At 40.0% G+C, this 20,016-nt stretch overlaps 1 protein-coding gene across 8 annotated transcripts in view; it reads left to right on the top strand.

Moving 5' to 3' along the window:
* LOC101892503 (uncharacterized) overlaps window positions 1-20,016 on the top strand; it is a 247,949-nt gene that overhangs the window by 208,768 nt on the left and 19,165 nt on the right. For 5 of the 8 annotated variants that reach the window (XM_059120161.1, XM_059120163.1, XM_011294740.3 and 2 more), the window contains 12 exons: window positions 4,312-4,746; window positions 5,590-5,835; window positions 8,056-8,576; window positions 8,660-9,342; window positions 9,414-10,596; window positions 10,667-10,939; window positions 11,099-11,455; window positions 11,534-11,599; window positions 12,054-12,098; window positions 12,362-12,573; window positions 12,706-12,854; window positions 12,929-16,785. In XM_059120161.1, the coding sequence (XP_058976144.1) occupies window positions 4,545-4,746; window positions 5,590-5,835; window positions 8,056-8,576; window positions 8,660-9,342; window positions 9,414-10,596; window positions 10,667-10,939; window positions 11,099-11,455; window positions 11,534-11,599; window positions 12,054-12,098; window positions 12,362-12,573; window positions 12,706-12,854; window positions 12,929-16,785 (7,794 nt within the window). In that variant the 5' untranslated portion in view covers window positions 4,312-4,544. The remainder of the gene's footprint in view (window positions 1-4,311; window positions 4,747-5,589; window positions 5,836-8,055; window positions 8,577-8,659; window positions 9,343-9,413; window positions 10,597-10,666; window positions 10,940-11,098; window positions 11,456-11,533; window positions 11,600-12,053; window positions 12,099-12,361; window positions 12,574-12,705; window positions 12,855-12,928; window positions 16,786-20,016) is intronic. The other 3 variants (XM_059120165.1, XM_059120166.1, XM_059120164.1) reach the window with 3 other exon arrangements.

The following is a 20,016-nucleotide window of genomic DNA, read 5'->3' as shown; positions in this document are numbered from 1 at the left end:
CCATTTTAGTGCAGTCATTAAAATTTCCCCCCAAATTAGAAGGCTTAACATTTACTGTGAGAAATTTCCATTGTCAATTAATCCCATGTTTGTATGTAGGTACCTATTTTTATATGCCCAACAATAAAACAACAAAGCCAAGCTAAAAAAATAAATGAGAACTAAAATAATTATCAATGAATCATTGCATTAAAATTAACCATAAGTTGTCATTCCTTAATTACAATTACAACTTTTCCATTTAAGTGTCATTATTTATTCACACACTCTGCTGGCAGGAGGGGGAAGAAACAAAAACAATATTACAACAATAACAGCGAGCTAAAACAAACTAAAACAATAAGACTACAACAACGATAATGGCAGAGCAGAGCAGCAACAATAAAAAAACACAAAAAATAAAAAACAAAAATCTCAAGTGCCAGAAACAACAACGTAAAGTCATAAATAAACCTTTAGGCAAATTAATTGACCAATTTTCTCATTTGTTGTATACCGACCGAGCGACTACAACAAACACCAACAAAACACGAAAACGACGGTGACGGCGCCGATGGCATGGCAGCTAAGTCGGCATCATCCATGACGCCGATGACCGAATGAATATCCCATCGCTGGCTCGCATTGTCTCAAATAATGCTTACACACAGCCATTCAGGCAGTCAGTCATTAGATAGTTTAGTTTTTAATTTTTCCCTTTGCTCCCCATTCTGCTGCTGCTGCTTCATTTTTCTCTGCCCTCTGCCGTACAATTTTCAAATGCATTGCTCTCCTGTTATTGTTGAGGGTACATATTTTTTTATTGTGTGGTGGTGGGGTTTCCAATGTGTGTGAGTGTTTGTTTGAGTGCAAACGAAAAAACGCTATTCCTCCTCTCTCTCTGCTTTTTCGTCTTCTGTTTTCTTTTATCTGTTGTATTTTTTGACGTTTTTGTTTTATGTCGGATTTTATATGCTATTTACTTGCTTTGTTTCCTTCTCTGCTACTTTGTTTTGACATTTCCACTTTGTTGTCGTCGTCGTTTTGACATTTGTTTTTCTGTTTTATTCGTTTTGTTTTGTTCGAAGTTGTTTTTTGTTTGTTTGTAATTAAATATTTACTGCCGCTCTTTCGTTAAGTTTTATGTAGTAGAGAAAAATGGGAGAACTGAGAGCAAGAGAGAGAGAGAAAATGATTTTTGCATTGTATGTTCGAACATGCAACATGTTTGAGAGTGGGGGACTTTGAAATGAATTTTGATGTTGTTGCATTGCATTGATGCATAAGTAGATATTGCAAATTGTGGTTAACCGGTTTATTTTTTAAGGGCAAAACGAATTGCAGTTTTATGTGAAAATATTTTCCCACCAAAAAAGTCAGAAGCGATAAAAAATGGAACTATTAAGTTAAAAAGAGTGCAAGATTAACAAAACATGGGTAATTTCAAGGGCATAGATGAAGTCCACCTATGTTCGCCATGTCCCAGTAGTAGACATTATTTATATTTAAACTAAAATAAATTAGAATGTTTATAACTAAATTAAAACAAGTTAAAAAGTATCAGTCGGTTTTGCCGACAGAAGTATACTCTCACCCAATGTTCGATTATTTCAGTATATTTTTACTTCTGTTATGATTATTCAAATTGGTGACCCTCTATGGAATATGTTCCAAAGAAGTGGGTCAATATTGTCCATTTTGTATCGGACATAAATAAATATGATATAAATATTGCGATGTGCGAGGTTTGGACTATATCGTCAACTTCCTTTCCAAAGGATTTGCAAAGTTGGGGTGAAATCGGATTATCTTTTCTCTTTCTGTGCAGAAAATACATTTTTTTTTTTTTTGAAAATTTTGACATTTTGTGGACGAGGTACCAGAAGGAGTGGACCGATATATTCCATCTTAACACCAGACCTTAGGTTAACATAAATATTGGACGGACAGACATCGCTAGATCGACTCCAAATGTCCTGAAACGGATTTGGTCCAAAGACACCTAGGGTCTAAGACCGTTATTTCGACTAGGCACGTTTTTACCGTATCAAGTGATATATACAATCTCTATATGGCTGAGTGTATAAAGAAACTTAAAATAGCTTCGAATATAATTCCAGCTATCCTTGTGTAAAATTTCGCCAAGAAAAGATTTTTTCAAGGATTAAAGAAGATTTTTTCCAGGAGATTTTTTCAAGGACCTAAAGATCAATACTGGTGAATTTTTTAAAGAAGATTTTTTCAAGGGTCTTCAGAGCAATAATCGTGGATTTTTTAAAGAAGATTTTTTTAGGGTCTTCAGAGCAATAATCGTGGATTTTTTAAAGAAGATTTTTTCAAATGTCTACAGAGGAGTAATCGTGGATTTTTTAAAGAAGATTTTTTTAAGGACCTACAGAACAATAATCGTGGATTTTTTAAAGAAGATTTTTTTCAAATGTCTACAGAGGAGTAATCGTGGATTTTTTAAAGAAGATTTTTTAAGGACCTACAGAACAATAATCGTGGATTTTTTAAAAAAGATTTTTTCAAGGGTCTACAGAGCAATAATCATGGATTTTTTAAAGAAGATTTTTTCAAGGGTCTACAGAACAATAATCTTGGGGTTTTTAAAGAAGTTTTTTTTTTTTCAAGGATCTACAGAGCAATAATCGTGGTTTTTTTAAAGAAGATTTTTCAAGCATCTACAGAGCAATAATCGTGTTTTTTTTTCAAGGACCTATAATCGTGGATTTTTTGAAGAAGATTTTTTCGAGGATCTACAGAGAAATAATCGTAAATTTTTAAAAAAGATTTTTTGAAGGATCTAGGGAGCAATAATAGCTGATTTCTTAATGAGAGATTTTTTCAAGGGTCTACCGTGCAATAATCGTGGATTTTTTAAAGAAGATTTTTTCAAGGATCTACAGAGCAATAATCGTGGATTTTTTAAAGAAGATTTTTTCAAGGATCTACAGAGCAATAATCGTGGATTTTTTAAAGAAAAATTTTTCAAGGATCTACAGAGCAATGGTCGATTTTTTTCAAGGGTTACAGTGCAATAATCGTGGATTTTTTAAAGAAGATTTTTTCAAGGGTATTCAGAGCAATAATGGTGGTTTTTTTAAGAAGATTTTTTCAAGGATCTACAGGGCAATAATGGTGTTTTTTTTTTAAGAAGATTTTTTTCAGGGATTTTTTCAAGGATCTACAGAGCAATAATCGTGGATTTTTAAAAAAAGATATTTTTGAAGGATCTGCATAGTTATATTTGTTGATTTTTTAAAAAAGATTTTTTCAAGGACCTACAGAGATATAATCGTGGAATTTTTTTTAGGCGATTTTTTCAATGTAATTTTAAAAGCACTACCACTAACTATTTAATTCTTAGTGCACTAAAAAATTAGTGCAATATACCCAACCCTGAATATCCAAATATTTTTGACTATTCAAGATCTGTTATGGAACTAGGGTAGAAAGGACCACTCGTTCTGGTACTTACCCCACAAAGGGTGGAAATTGTTAATAAACGTAAAGCGCACATCTGGTACCAGATATCAGATACATCCCTAAAATATCTCTGCCAGATTTTATCAAGTTCGGTTCAGATTTGAATATAGCTCCCACATATCTTCAACCGATTTCGGGTTAATTGTGCACGAAATGCCCGATATCTTTCTCAAAAGACCTGCGTTTTTGTACATCCGACCGAATTCAGTCTAGAAGCAGGTACATCAAATTTTGAGTAAATACCCCCATATGTGTTTCATATCCATTGGACATCAATGATACTTGGTACCAAATATTTTATAGAGCTCGGAAATACCTCTGCCAAATTGTATAAAGATCGGTTCAGATTTGGATATAGCTCCCATATATATCTTCAACAGATTTCGGGTTAATTGTGCACCAAATGGCCAATACCTCCCCAAATCCGACCGAAAAAAATTTTAGCTTTACCCGTTCACTGTATACCATGGTACAGAATTTTAAAAAATAACGCTGTTTAAATCAACATTTAAACTTCCTTAACAACCAGTAGGAAAATAATAACGATGTAACGAGATTCAACAAATAATTCACCTCTCAACAAATTTGAATTATCGATCAACTTTATAACAGAAAAAAAACTTAAAATTAATGATTTTTTTTTGCAAATGATAAAAAAGACATAATATGTTCGAATTAGGCACCGTTTTATTTCTATTTTGAAAGTAATTATTATAGTTAAAATAATATTTGTAATAAAAGCAATGTGGCCCATTTCAAAAACAGTTCAAAATTGAATAAAGTTTCTTATTTTTTTATAAATAATTAACTAAATTCCAATTTTTATGTTTTTTTCCATTTCAGATCACTTACAACAACATGGTGAAGATGGCACAGCAAGCCTGAAATGAGTTTCATCATTACAAATGAGTCAATAAAACTCGCCCTACTCCTCCTACTCCTTGTAGTTGATAGCGACCGTAGTATAAACGTCGTCAACGCATCCAAAGTGAGGCGTTCCATTTTCTTTTTGATTCGGTTAAAATAAAAGCCACAAAATTAAACGCAACAATAGACCCTTTGACCCCCATACGTTCATGAAAAACATGGATAAAAATGCGGGTGAGGGTGGACAACAACAAAATGATGGAGGTAGCGGTGGTGGTGGAGGCGGCGGCGGAGGTGGTGGCAGTGGTAAAGGTGGCGGTGGTGGGGGCAAAGGTTCTGGTGGCAATTCAGCTACCGGGGCTGGCGGTGCCCATGACCAGGCGGCTTTGCTAGATGCGGCTTCTTTATTTGGTGAGTGGATAAAATGTATTATGGTGGATTTTTTATGGGCTTAAAATAATATGGGACGAGTAAAACAGCCGACCCCAACTTTTAAAACTCTCCACCATTTCGAAAAAAAAATTTTTTGTCATAGGCTGTAGTACCCATTACGAACTTCAAATTCGAAATTTGACACGATTCCGGCGAATAATGTTGCTGAAATCTTCAAAATACCGAATACTGGGAGGTACTCTTATATAGCGGTTATACGAAGACGTGGACCTGCACACGAAAAGTTTTTCCATAGATTGTAGTACCCATTACGAATTTCAAATACGAAATATGAAACGATTCCGGTGAATAATGTTGCTGAAATCATCAAAATACCGAATGTCGGGAGGTACCGCTATATGGGGGCTATACGAAGACGTGGACCTGCATACGAAATTTTTTGTCATAGGCTGTAGTACCCATTGCAAACACGAAATACGAAATTTTAAATAATTCCAGTAAATGATGTCGCTAAAATCATGAAATGTAGGGTCTATCATGAATATTTCGAGGAGTTACAAACGGAATGACAAAGCTAATATACCCTTCATAGAATGGTGGAGGGCATAAAAACATTCGAAAATTCACATCTATGGCTCTGAAAGTCCTTACCTAATAGTCACTAAAAATATTCTTAAATAAACCATGGTTAATGTTCCTCTTAAAACTGCCTTCTCAAACATTCCCTAAAATATCCATTTCATCATAGAAGTCCACCCTTGATCCTTGTTCAATTTTTCTGTAAAAGTAGACCTTGTCAAATATTATTTTCCAATATTTACAAACATAACTAATAATAATATCTCTCTTTTCTCTTTCCAGCATATTGGGGTCGTGATCCTGCTTCGGCTGCCGCAGCTGCTTCAAACCCCCTATTTAACGCACAATTTAATGCCGCCGCAGCTGCTGGCCTTGGCTTATTACCCAATCCAGGTGGTGGTGGTTCGGCCAATGATCGTTATTCCATGGCAGCGGCTGCTGCTGCTGCAGCAGCTGGACATCATCATCAGAATACCATGGCGGTGGCAGCATCACAGGCCGCAAGTTTGGCGAGCCTGCATCCAGCAAGTGAGTTGTTGTGTAAAGTATTGATGAGACGAACACACAGGAAAATGGTTGAGATTTTAATATTTTAAACAACAACTTTTGAGATTTTTTATTGACTTTATCCCAACTTCCAAGAAAATCCCCCAACCATAAATCCCTAAAAACTATTTTTGTAGATGGCAACCTTGTTTGACTGATCTTTATTTCATACATCAAACATGTTGTTTGGTTTTGTTTATTTACCTTCCCTTTTGAATTGTCATTTTGCACACAACATGTTCGAACCATGCTGTGGCTGAGTTGTCTAGCGGGTTGTGCGAAGATATTTAACAGTTTTTGAGGTCTTAAGTTCAAATCTCCATGCCGGCGAACCGAGAACAAAAGTTTTTCTTTCATATCTTATCTTTCTCTTCTTGGGGTAAAACAGCAGACTCATTTGATTTACAAGAATGACGTTTGAAGAAAATGCTCCTAGAAAAAATAACCATTCCCATATTCGAATTTGTGGAATTTATTCCGCAAATAGGAATCTGAGAAATCCACCTTAATTCTGTAACGGGTGTGGGTGGTTGATATTTTTTTTTTTTATTTATAACGTCATAATATTTAACATTGATTCCTTTCCATACCGAAATGTTCCCTGACACATTATTTCAACTAGGTTTCTCACTAGAATATCGCTTCATTGCCATATGGCGCTACAGAGGATATATATCATTTGATACGGCCAAAACGCGTTTTTAGAGCCTAGATCTTTGGAATAAATCCCTTTCAGTTTATTTGGGGCTGATCTAGGGTCCGTCCCTCTGTCTGTCTAGTTGGTGGGTGCGAACGATAGCTCTCGAAGGGAGTATCCGATTTGATCTTAACTTGTTACACCGCAATATTATTATCAAACTTAGACCGAGTTTGGAGATGGGCAATATCAGTCCACTCCCTCTGGTACCTCCCCCACAAAATATCAAAATTTTCACAGAAAATAATTTGCGTATAGAACAAAAAAACATCCAATTTTCGGCAAAATTTAGAGATCCCATCATTTGTAACAGTGCTATGTCGGGTGCGAAATGGACAAAGTGTAATTAGCATCCGATTCTCTTCAAATTTCACACATCCCTGTATTTCCTATTAACACAAGATCTGGTGCGAAGATAATATCGATCCACCCTTCTGGTATCTCCCCCACAAAAGGGTCAACATTTCGAATATCCACGAAGCTCATGAAATGAGCATCCGACTATTTTCAAACTCGACACATCTAAATATTTCTATAAACACAAGACCTGGTGTGAAAATCGGATTCATCGGTCCTCTACTTCTGGTACCTCCCCCCCACAACGGGTCAAAATTTTGAATAGTTAAAACCTTTTAAAAATAATTAAAACTTATCAAATTTCACACATCTCAACATTTTTGATAACACAAGATCTGGTGTGAAGGTGATAGATATCAGTCCATACCTTCTGATACCTCCCCCACAAAGAGGTCAATATTTTAAATAACCATGAAGCTCATATAACGCGAAATAAGCATCCAATTTCATTCAAACTCTACACAGCCCACTATTTCTATCACCATAAAACCTGCTATGAAGATGGGATATATCGGTCCACTACTTCTGGTACCTCTTCCATAACGGGTCCAAATTTTGAATAATTATAACTCTCATAACATGCGAAATAGGTATCCGACTTTCTTCAAATTTCACACATCCGAATATTTCTATCAACACAAGACCTGGTGTGAAGATCGGATATATCGTTCCACTATTTGTGGTACCTCCCAGCACAACGGGTCATCATTTTGAATAATAAAAACTCTCATAAAATGCGCAATAAGCATTAGATTCTCTTCAAATTTCACACATTTCAACATTTTTTGATAGCACAAGATCTGGTTTGATATTCCAGGTTATTTGTGGGTAGTTTAAATTCCAGCAAAAATTATTCAATGTAAGCCTACTTTTTGGTATCATACCTCCAGACATTCGCAATTTTGAAATTACAATCAAATCAGCTGTAGTTTGATGTTTCGGGTTCTCAGTAGGTAGCTTAACACCTCGAAAAAATAATAAATTCATGAAAATTCAAACACCCATTTATTTCCGTTCCTTTGTAAAATTGTTAATTCCTTAAAAATTTCCATCATTTTAGCTTAATTCTTCTTAAAATTTACTCGATTATCATATTTTTTTATTATAATAATTAACATTTTTTCCTTTTCCTTCCCCCCTCCCTACAGACTGGTGGGCTGTCACCCAGCTGGCTGCCCAGGATTATTTCAACCGCTTGCAGGCATCAGGTTTAACACATTTTCCACATGCCGATCTGGCAGCAGCCTTCAATCCAGCCGCCTTGGGTCTGGCCGGTGCTGGTGGGGCAGCGGGGAATGCTGGTGTTGGTGGTGCCGCAGGGGCTGGTCAAAATGCCAATTCTGGTGGTAATTCAGGCTCTGGCGGTGGTGGCAATAGTAATTCATCTGGTGGTGGCAAATCAAGCAGTAAATCCCGCAAAGAGAAACAACGTCAACAGCAGCAACAACAACAGCTACAACAACAACAGCAGCAACAACAATCATTGGCCAATAGCTTAAATGCTGCAGCGGCGGCTGCTGCTGCGGCCGTGGCAGCCAATCCAGCGGCAGCTCTGTCCAGTATGCATGGCCTGGTGGGTGCTGGTACAACAATAACACCATCATCGGGTCTAGGTAGCTCAGCCGGTAGTGGTAGTAACAATAGTGGTAGTTCTAGTAATGCCTATAAGGTAGGTCCAGCGATAGCCTGTAACAACTTTTCCTAACCTCTTCCGCCCTTACCTTTGTTTTTGTTTTCCTTTTTCTTTTGCAGAACAATTCATCCAACTTTGGCAAATCATCATCATCTTCATCCTCATCGAATCAAATACAGGTTCAATTGCCTCCACCACCTGGATCGGCATATGATCCGGTACAATTGCATAAAGAATTATTGGCCATGCAACAGGCTGCAGCTGCAGCAGCGGCCTCTGGTGCACCAAGTTCATCAAAGAAATCCTCATCCAAACAATCAAATAACAATTCATCATCAACGTCAGGTAACACTTCATCCTCTTCTTCTTCTACTTCTACTTCCCATCATCACTTAACTGGTGGCATAAATACTTCATTACCCACTAATGTTTCATCATCATCAGCGAATCTAATATCACCGCATGGCTCAATGGGGGGCGGTGGCAGTGGTGGAGGTGGCGCTGGTGGTGGTGGCTCCAATTCTTCTTCCTCATCATCCTCCCGTGACAAGAGTGCCGCCGACAAGAATAATGCTTCATTGAATGCTTTGAATTCCCTATCGCAATTTGGTGCATTGTGCATGACCCCGCAGCAGAGTATGCAGGCAGCGATGAATGCATTTGCTGCCAGTAATTCAGCGGCAGCTGCTGCAGCTGCGGCTGCTACATCAGGCAATAATTCTGGGGGAGGTGGTTCGGCCTCCTCATCAGCTGGAGGCAATAATAAATCTTCTAAAGATTTCATACCAACTGGAGGATTAGGGTAAGTCATAAGCAAAATGGAGGTGGGATTGAACCCATTTAAATAAATATTTTGTTGTTTTCTGATTACAGTGACCACCCCTCATTGCTGGGAGTACGCTTGCCACCCGACACGGAGATCATCAAATACACCTCATCAATTGTGGGCCCCAAAATACCCGGTACTACTTCACGTGGTCGTAAAAAGACCATATCAGATGAACAAAACCAACTACAACAACAAAAAATTGACTTAGATTCAACAACAAATGCTCTTTCCTCTTTGCTTGCATTTCCAGGTCTTAGCCCAGCGAAAAGGGCGAGACTCGAAATGGAGTATGCTGCCATAGCCGCGGCGGCCAATGCCGCCCAGCAACAACATCAGCAACAGCAAAATGCTGCAGCCGGTGGCAGTGGTGCCGTCGGTGTTGGTGGCATGGGCAATGCAAGTGCCACCGGTTTGCCGGGCAATTTGACTGCCTCACAAATGGCCGTTTTGAGTGGTTCCTTGGGTGCAAACAATTCAGCAACTCCGGGCTCCTCCACCTCGGGCGGTTCATCGCAGAATACGCCGCATTTGGATCTGACCGGACCGAGCAGTGGTCGCACAAGCCGAGATTCTTCCACAGATCGTGTAGAGGTGATAAAATTGCCACCTACTATTACCTCAAATGGAGCGTATAATCTATCGAACAAAAACAAAGATATACACGATCTGACCGGCAGCAGCACTGACCTGAGTTCGGGTGTTAACCTTAGTCTGAAGCCGGCCGCCAGTTCGGTATCAAGTTCAGGACTGGCCAGTAATCAGAATGTGATTGGAGCCACCATAACCATAGATGATTTTGATGCACCCCTTAATTTGTCAATGAAACCGGATAAATCATCATCCTCCAGTAATGATTTGTCTGGAGGTGCTAACAGTGGTGCTGGAAGTTCAGGCAACTCGGGTGCTTCAAGTCTACAAAGTTTGAGTTCAATAACAGCCGCCCTGGGCGGTAATGGTGGTGGTTCTTCGGGTAGTGGAGGAGGAAGTGCCAGTGGCAATAGTTCCAATTTGGGAGGTAATAGTAGCAGCAATTCGTCATCGGCCAATGCCGCAAATGATAGATCATCACAGCCATCCAACTTTAAAGAGGGACGCCCCAGGAATTTAGGTCGTGGTGTGTCAAAGCCCAAAAAGAATACCGTTGCATCGTTGCTGGCCCAATCACGAGCCGTGGGCATCAAACCCATGTTGGCCACTCAACAACTGCTGCAACAAGGAGCTGATATTGTGAGTTTTGGGGGGAGTTTGTGGTTTGTAATGGCAAGAATTTTTTTAATTGTGGTCTTTTTTGTTTTAGGAAAAAATCCGTCAGGCTTTAAGCGAAGCCAATGCTCAAATGGAAGTCTCCACAGACTCGGAAAGTGTGGCAGCCGAATCGGGACTTTCTGAATCTGAGACTGAAGAACCGAATCTTTTGAATGTAACCGAATTAAGAGTACCCCTGGATTTGGGCTGGAAGCGGGAAACCGTAATACGTGGCCTCACCAAGGCTGGACAAATTAAGGGCGAGGTTACTTATTATGCACCGGGTAGTAATGTACCCCTCAAGTCCATTGGACAAGTTTTCTCTGTGAGTTGTTTGTAGATCAAAAATTTTAGTAGTACCCACACGCACAGGCAATGTAAACTGTAAAGTTTAAAATGCTTATCTAGTTTTCCCTATCCCCTAAAAAAGAGGTCTGAAATGCTAATAGAATTTGTATTTTTTTAATTTGTTGTTGTTCTTTAGTATTTGGAAAAGAATCCCTCAAAATTGCTGCGTGAAAACTTTAGCTTTTCGGCCCGTGCTATTGTGGGCACATTCTTGCAACCGGCCCCACCGCCCTATGCCAATGATGGCGAATATATACGCATGACCGATGAGGATGTGGCCAAACGTTTAGAAGATTTGAAAATCTTTACTCGCCAGACATTAAATGTCGAGGAGCGTATACAGATTGCCAAACAACAGCAAGCTCTGCGCGATGCTAAAAAGGCCCAAAAGGAAGAAATGGCCAGGAGTAAGGAAAAGGCCCGCCAGGAGAAGAACGAAAAGCTGGAGCAGCAGAAACGTGAACGTGAACTCAAGAATCAACAAGCCATTGAGGTGAGAAAGTTTTTTTTTTTTTGGAGAGAAAGGTGGAGTTCTGAAATCTAATGTTTGCGTTTTTAAAATATCTTTTAGGCCCGCAAGAAAAAACAAGAGGAGCTGGAACGTTTGAAACAAGAGGAAATACTCAAGAAACAACAGGTTGGTATTTGCCAGTGCTAATGTAGCTATTTGAGAATTATCTTTTGTTTATCCCTTTAGTTCAAAATTCATAGTTTTGATTTGAAAACGATCTTTACTTTACCATTCTTATCAGCATCTAGAGCTGGGCCATCTACACTTTTCCGTTTCAAAAGAATGTTTGGAATTTGTTTTTTTAAATTTTCAGTCTTTAGTATTTCTCTTTACTTCTTTCGTTATTGTTTTAGTTTAAAATTCATAGTTTTGATTTGAAAAGGATTTTTACTTTGTCACTCTTCTCAGCACCTAGAGCTGGGCCATCTACACTTTTCCGTTTCAAAAGAATGCTTGGTATAATTTTTTTAAATTTTCACTTCTTCAGTTCTTAACTTCTTTCGTCATTTTTTCACCACTTTTTGTTTTAAATCAAAGTTTACATTCAAACTAAATGTGTTATTGAACATTTTTTGTTTAGGAAAAGGAAAAGAAACGTCAAGAAGCTATTTTAGCTAAAGAACAGGTATATTCAACAATTTCAATAATTGCCTATCCAATCAATCAATCTTAACTTATAACACCCACTATACGAACTGCAAATCGACACTTTGTAGATATTCTCCATACATTCTTGTTCTTTAGAATAGAGTAGTAGTTACCAATGTAAATTGAAACATAAAACTGAACGTAGTTTTCCATAAATCTTTCCTTCCTTTTATGTGTTCCTTTGAGGTCTTAACTTTCAAGGCATTACTAACATATCTTGTTTCCCCTTACCCTCTACAGGAACTTCAAAGGCAAAAGGAAATGCTGTTAGCCGCCGAAATGGAACGGGAGCGCAGACGTCAACACATGAATTTGATACGTCAACTGGAGATCCGTCGCAAATTTGAAGAGCGTGAAAAGAAGAAACATCAAATGGTCTTGGATCGCTTGATAATGCGTGAAAAGAGGTTGGCTTCACGTAAACGTGATGCTGAAATATTAGCACAAATAAGGTGAGATGAGGTGCTGTTAGAATTACGAAACACACAGGCGCATAAGAAAGGAATTCACCCCCATAAAGCTGTGTGGCAAAACATGTTAAGGAATCCCGTTTTTAATTTACTGTGTTTTTTTGTTCCCATTAGGAAACCCCAAGAGGATTCGGAATTGATACAAACCAATCAAATACCCGATTTGGAGCGTATTGCCGGTAATCGTTTGCCGGGTCAGGCCATGGCTGATTTGTTAATGGTCTTTGAATTCTTGCATAATTTCGGTGAAACCCTAGGATTTGGTAAGTCACCCCCTTAAAAGTCTTCCCTACCACAAATCAATTTTAATCATTTTCTTTGCCTTCTCTTTTTTTAGATATGGAATCTCTACCCACTCTACAAAATCTCCACGATGCTTTGGTCAGCGACAGCAATGCCGATGCCGAAGAAGAACTCTTATCTGTGATGACCCACTTGTTGGTGTGTGCCATTGAGGATCCCGGCATACCGAATCCCGGTCGACACACCACCTTGCTTGGACAATCTCTGCGTAATGCCGACATCACCAATTCCAATGTTGCGGAAATTTTACGTATCTACTTGTATGCCACTGCCACCGGCGAAATCCGTCAAATGTTTGGCGTTGTCATGGATCGGGAGCGTGAACGTCGGGTGCCGGATCATCATCAAATCGATTCGGAATCGGTTGTACATTCTGGCAAAAATGCCGAATACTATAAGCTGTTGCATGAAAACGAAACGTGGAAACTGTCGCAGGCTCTCAAGGATCGTCCTTTCGTTGCATTGAACCCCACAAAGAAGGCCCAAATCTTGGCTCACTTGTGCAACGATTTGCTCATGAATAAGGCCGTTTTGAAGCAAATTGAAACCAGCCTAGAGACATGCAATCAAATGCGCAAGGAAAAATACATGACTGATATGAAGGTGAGAAAATATAAGGCCCTGCATATGCGTAAGTCACGCATTGAGGCCTATGAAAAATTGCAGGCCGAAAGGGAATCTGCCATGCAGGCAATGGCTGCCCAGCAGAAATTGGATGCTGAACGGCAAGAGAAGGAGAATGCCGATGGTGGTGGTGCTGGTGGTCCCAACAACAAAGAAGGTGACAATGAAAATTCTGCCATAGCCAGAGGAGGAGGAGGAGAGCAAGCGGTAAATGCTGAAACACCCGCTGCCGCCCTGGGAGAACAAAATAATAATGCCAACAACAACAACAAGCTGGAAAGCATGGACATTGACGGCGATTCACCGCAAAAACAACATCAGCTAGATAAGGACATAACAAACCTGCCCGGTTCATTGGATGATTCGAAACTAATGGGTCTTTCATCGTCCGACATAACACCCACCAAAATGGCCAAATTGGATGATTTGTCATCTACCTCATATCACAATGGTGGTTCAGCGGCGGCAGATATTAACGTGCTATTGGCCGGCAAAAAGGTGACAGGCGATGATGCCTGTACCGATGGCGGCATGGATGAGGATATGTCTGACATTGAGTCGGAAATGACCAATGCTGAAGAGGATGAAGACAATCGTTTGTCGGCCGATGAATTGCAAAAGAAACTTGACAAAATCATCAGAGCTTCATTGAACTGCAAGGAAGTTCTGGAGAAATCCACAAATCAGCTGAGAGCCACATGCTTTGGTCAGGATCGTTTTTGGAGACGTTATTGGCGTTTGCCCAAGGCTGGTGGAATTTTCATTGAAGCCTTGGAATCGGCTCAAAATGATATATTCCAATATCAGGAGATATTAGAACAAGAGGCGGAGGAAAGAAAACTCAGCCAACCGCCGGAAGAGAGCCAACAACATGAAAATGAAGAGGCCAAGGCAGCAGTAACATCGGCTGTCACCACCGCCGAAGGCAATGGCAATGAAATTGCAGCAAACACCATCCACAATCTTGACAATGATGTTGAAATGCAAAACGCAGATGTCACAACGAATGAAGAAGTAACCACCACGACAACAACAACAACCAACATAAATACCGCTACAGAAACCAACAATGCCGCTGAGGACTCCGATGACGATTGCGTTGAAACTAATCGTGTTGAGCCGGAAATTGTTGATCTACGTGATGATGACGACGATGATTACGATGTGGCCATAAAACCCCAAGCCATACAAATTGACAACAATGGCACGGCTAAAGTGGAGAAACCCGATGCTGCTGGTCTCCTGCCACCACCGCCTCTAGGTGCGAGTGCAATACCTTCGAATGCCAATCCCGCTCCTCCTCATCCTCCTTTAAACAGCAATAATCCCTCAATGGCGTCATCTGTAGTACCCATGAAAGAAGATTTCGAAAATGACGTCAAGCTGCCTGGCGCTGCCGCACAAAATCTTTCTCAGAATTCTCTAACGACAAACTGTGATAAATCAGATGCAAATAATACAATGATGAATGCGAATGCCACTTCATCTGCCACAACGCTCAATACCACCATTAAACCGGATCCCATGAAGATCGATGACAAGAAGGAGGACGATTGCATAATTGTCTCGTCTTCTGGGCCAACTGACATCAAGCCCTTGATGCAACCACCCGAGCCCCAGGACAAATGGTTTTCCATTGTTAATCGTGAAGTGCCATTAACAACAACCGAACCTCAAAATGCCACCAATCTCAAAGAATTCCAAAAGATGTACTCCAACATAACGTGCAGCTCGAACTATCAGATTCAGGGCCATCCCTGGGATCTGCCCAACAATGTCCAATATTTCACCGTAACCATGGATGATTGCAAAGCCGATCTCTCGAAATTAACACACGAATGTATTATCTCCCTGTCCGGTTTGGAGCAGGACGAAATCGATAAGAAACTAAAAGAATTCGAAGAAAAATTACAAAATTCAAAAAACTCCTTGGAGACTCCTCGTCATCATCAAATGAAAACTGAATGTGGTGAAAGCGACAATATGGACTGCGATGACGAGGAGGCGGCTGAAGAAGCTCGTGACAACAAAAAATCCGTGGCAGCGGCGGTGGTAAAAAACGAAATGGAAACGAAATTTTTTCCTTTTCCCAAGGACGAAGGGAATGATGGCGGAGGAGGGGGAGGCGGTGGTGAATCCAGTGAGGTGTACGACATAAAACCTAAATTGGAAATAAAGCTCGACGAAGCTTTGCAAACTTCGCTGCAAAACATGCACAACATGTCGCTGACAAACATCAGCAATTTCATACAATACGATGTGCCCACACCCCTGCAAATGACACTGGAAGAGTCACAAAAGTTGGAGGAAGTCAAACGTGAGGGGTTTCCCAAGAAAGTGACCAATAGTTTCGTTCCATACGACCTACGTTATAATTGGTGGAAAATTGATACCATGGAATTGTTGCAACAGGTCATTAGTTCATTGAATTCTTCGGGTCTAAGGGAAAAGGAGTTAAAAGAGAATCTCACACGGTTCCTTAGCCAGGAGATACCATTGGGCTTGCCCTATCCAATGGGAGAGCCAAGAGAAAACGATGCGCCATTTGTGTTGCCTGATAAGCCCAATGATTGGACACCGAAAATTGCTAAACGTGTGGAAATGGCTTTGTTGGAACAACTGGAGGCATTGGAGGATAAAATCGCCTCGGCTTCAATGCAACTCAAGAATTGGGTCTTACCGCCACGAATTGAGTCTGAGTTAAATTTGGAAAGTGATGCCGACATCACAGAGGAAGATTTTGTTAGCATTATACCCATGATAAGGGAACGTATTATAGACTTAGAGGCCAACATTGAAAGGCGTTACTTGAAACCACCACTGGGAGCCCATACTGGCGATGCTCACCTTGCCGCCATTGCTCAAAACCAACAAAACACACAAACACAAAATTCAGCCAATGCCGCAGCATACTATCAACAAATGCAACAGCAACAAGCTGCCGCTCAGCAGCAACAACAGCAGCAGGCTTTCAATCCATCGGCATTTAATGAACGTGCCATGGCATTGGCGGCGAATAATGCCGCTGCAGCAAACAACAATTCAGATGGGCCAAATTCAAGCCAGACGCACAATGAGAATAACTCCGGTGGAGATTCACCCTCCAGCAATTGTGATAGCGATAAAGATGAGAAAGTTGAAAATATACCCAAAGGTTTGGTGTCATGGCGTGATGCTGTCTCTCGTTCGCATACCACCGCCCAATTGGCTATGGCTCTCTATGTGCTCGAATCATGTGTAGCCTGGGATAAGAGCATCATGAAGGCGGTAAGTGTTATGCATTCTTGTATCATTTTAAGTAAATCGGTTTTACACATACACACTATTTAAATATCGAGAATCAATTGTTCTTCTTTTATTCTGTTGTATTTTAAACTATAAATGAAAACTATTGTTTTTTTTTATTTGATTTACAATTAAATCTGGCCAAGATTCAAATGAATTAACCACACACCACTTTCTATACACACACACAAGAGCACACATTTTGTTGTATCATTGTTGTTGTTTTTGTTTATTATTCTTTTTGTGTTATTTCTAATAGAAATTTTTAATTTTGTGTTGTATTTCGGTAGCTCTTTTCTTCATGCCATTGTTTTGTTGTTTATTATTTTTTTCTTGACTAACATTAACCGCTTCCTTCATGATTCATGATTTTGGCTGCGATTTTTTTCCATGCATGTTTTGGCTTTGCAAGTATAAGTAACAATTTTTTTAACAAATAAAAATGTCGATATTCTCTTAAAGTTTTAAATATTGAAAGTACAAATGAATCTATTAAAAAGTTGTATCTTCTTGAACTCCTTAAGCCCACTTGAATGGGTATCCTTAAAAATTCTGCAAAATGTGTGAAATAAAGATCTATTTGTATTATATATTTGACAAAACTTAACCATTTGTATTAAGCGGATTTTAAATGACAATTTATAAAAAAGGAATATAGTTATTATCTTTTAATAGTCATTTTATTAGCTTTCTCTTTAATCAGGCCATAAACATCTGACCCTCAAAGAGACACAAATCTAAAGGGGACCTCCCCTACAATGTCCAATATTTCACCATTGACAAAGATGATTGCAAGGTCTATTTGTCGAAATCGTCGAATAATGGTGTTGGTGATATGAGAGATATAGAAATGAAAAAGAGAAGAAAGGGTTTATAGAGTGAACTATAGTTAGCAGGGTTGTTGTTGTAGCAGTAGTACATGTGGGTGTTTGCACTCAGCTAATCGCGTTCAAGCTCAAGGATTAAAAATTCGGCTACTTTAACGGGCTGTAGCCAGAGATCTTCTGCAGTGAGTTGGATAGATTTGGCTGTGCAATTAAAGGGGTGCAGCGTATTGCGCGAGCATCTTCGTCAATTCGTGCCCAATTCGAATTGAGACGACTACACCATCCTGAACGTAATTGCGTCAAAACTATCCTGGCTTGTCTAGTCAGCTGGCGTTCTTCAGCTGCAATGGATGGGGGGATGGATTCCGAAGACGACATTCATCCTGATTTTGCTGATAGCATCCGCGACTGCATCGGTATGATTGCCACTCAGACCTGCCTCTCTCTCTTATAGCGTTAGACCTCCCTCTAGATGGTGTATGTTCCTTCCTGACACGCCTGGGTGAGGAACTTGTATCCACCATATGATGGTTGGAATAAATCTCACGGCAACACCCAAGCTGGTACTGCAACGAAAGGATATGATTATGCTGACGCAAGGTAGGACTTTCGCCTCCTTGTGTAGGTGGTCCACTGGTGTCATGAGGAGGCACCCGTCGCCGTTTTCAGGGCAGCATTCTTGCAGGTCTGGATGTGCTTTCACTGCGTAGCACTAGTATTCTCAGACCACAATGGAGCCGCATAGCTGGCCACAGACTGACCTATCGCGTTATAAGAGGTCAACAAGGCCAACTGCTGCTGGCTAGCGACATTGTTCTCACTTTTCATCTTGTCGCAAATAGCTGTGGCTTTGCGCGAACGACTTGAACATGCTGTCGAATGTGACTCCTAGAATCTTGGGGTAGTTCGTAGTCGGTATTACATTTCCCTCGACTCACAGATTCAGCTGTGTTCTTATTTCGGCAGACCATGTGGTAAATAGTGTGGCCGTTGATTTCGTGGCGGAATTAGCAGGGTGGTGTGCTTAGCCAGGTAGAGTAGAACCTTAAAGTTTCTATTTTCCACCTGCCAAATAGTCTATGTCTCTTGTTGGATAACATGGGTCATCGTCACTACCTCTTATTCATCTTCACGTAATCTACAGTAGTCAGTGGCCAGTCAGATCAGACCTACTAAGTGATAGAAGGGAAATTCTCGAGATTACCGGTCAGATAGCCTTACCCTATACTGGCAACTAAAAATGATCTATTTTGCGTTTTTTTAAATAGTACGAGTTCAGTCATTGCAGGGCTTACACCCCAAATAGCTACCAGTTCAGCTTTCACAGTAGCCAACATTTAGTCGTTTAGGTTTTGTCCTTTTAAAGTTGCGAACAAAGTGGCAGTGTCTTGAAAACGAGACTGTTTGAATACAAATGACTGCAAAATAGCATCCGTTTGTTATCCGACGCTTTCGGCGCCATATCCAAGTGCGACTACTTCATGTCCTCCATATAATTGGCCCTCATCAAAATTTTCCTAACAGCCTTGACGGTATTCTCCCCTTCTAGTATCACTTACCGAGGACACGATCAGTTATCGGATAAAACCGATGCCGCAGTAGTCTGTCCTAAGGTGAGGACCAGATGAACAATCTTAAGGCTTTGCTCTTCTGGGTAAAATCAGAATCCTTGTTGTGACTGTCGGTTATACCCTATGCCGCTGTAGTCGGTCCTAAAGTCAGCTTTAAATGAGAAACCCCTCCGACAACCTTTGCTCTGTTTAGAGGACATTTGGATCATTACACATTACACAGTATAATTCAGCATATTTCCGAGCTTCCTAGGTTAATCTCAGGATTCTTCTCTTTTGTATTAACCCAGAATATGCTTTGTTGCATTGTTTCGGTCCACACTTACGTATAGCCCCCCAGAAAACTTGTTTTAGGTATTTGAAGGTTTTTTTTGTCCCAATTCCCACTCCAATTCTCCTCTCTTAGTTCAATTCTTCGCAAAAAAAATCGGTCTCAGTTTTCTACCAAACAGTTGTAATTTGATATTTCGTTTATTTGACTGCTCCCAAAAAATATGCAATATAGGCATATACCCCTTATTAGGGAACGTCCATGTTTTAAGGATTTTGATAAGAGCCTTTCGGGTCGTAATTAAACTTTTCACATGGCGGCGGAGGGTATAAAAAGTTCGGCTTAGATGAATTTAATGTCATTTTTACTTGTATCTGAATCTCTAGGTAGCCAAGATCAAAAGGAACCAACATCACAAGGACCTGACAACTAAATAATTACTTACTCGCCCAAGTCAGGCAGTTCTTTAGCACAGCTGACGGTCAAGTTTTACCCTATTTAAGGCTGAATCATTCCAGAGATCTTGGATTCACTGAAATGTACA

The sequence above is a fragment of the Musca domestica genome, unplaced genomic scaffold (genome assembly GCF_030504385.1).
Source record: "Musca domestica strain aabys unplaced genomic scaffold, Musca_domestica.polishedcontigs.V.1.1 16, whole genome shotgun sequence".
Taxonomy (NCBI): Eukaryota; Metazoa; Arthropoda; class Insecta; order Diptera; family Muscidae; genus Musca; species Musca domestica.
The sequence above is the reverse complement of the archived record's forward strand: the minus strand, read 5'-3'. Positions and strand labels throughout refer to the sequence as shown.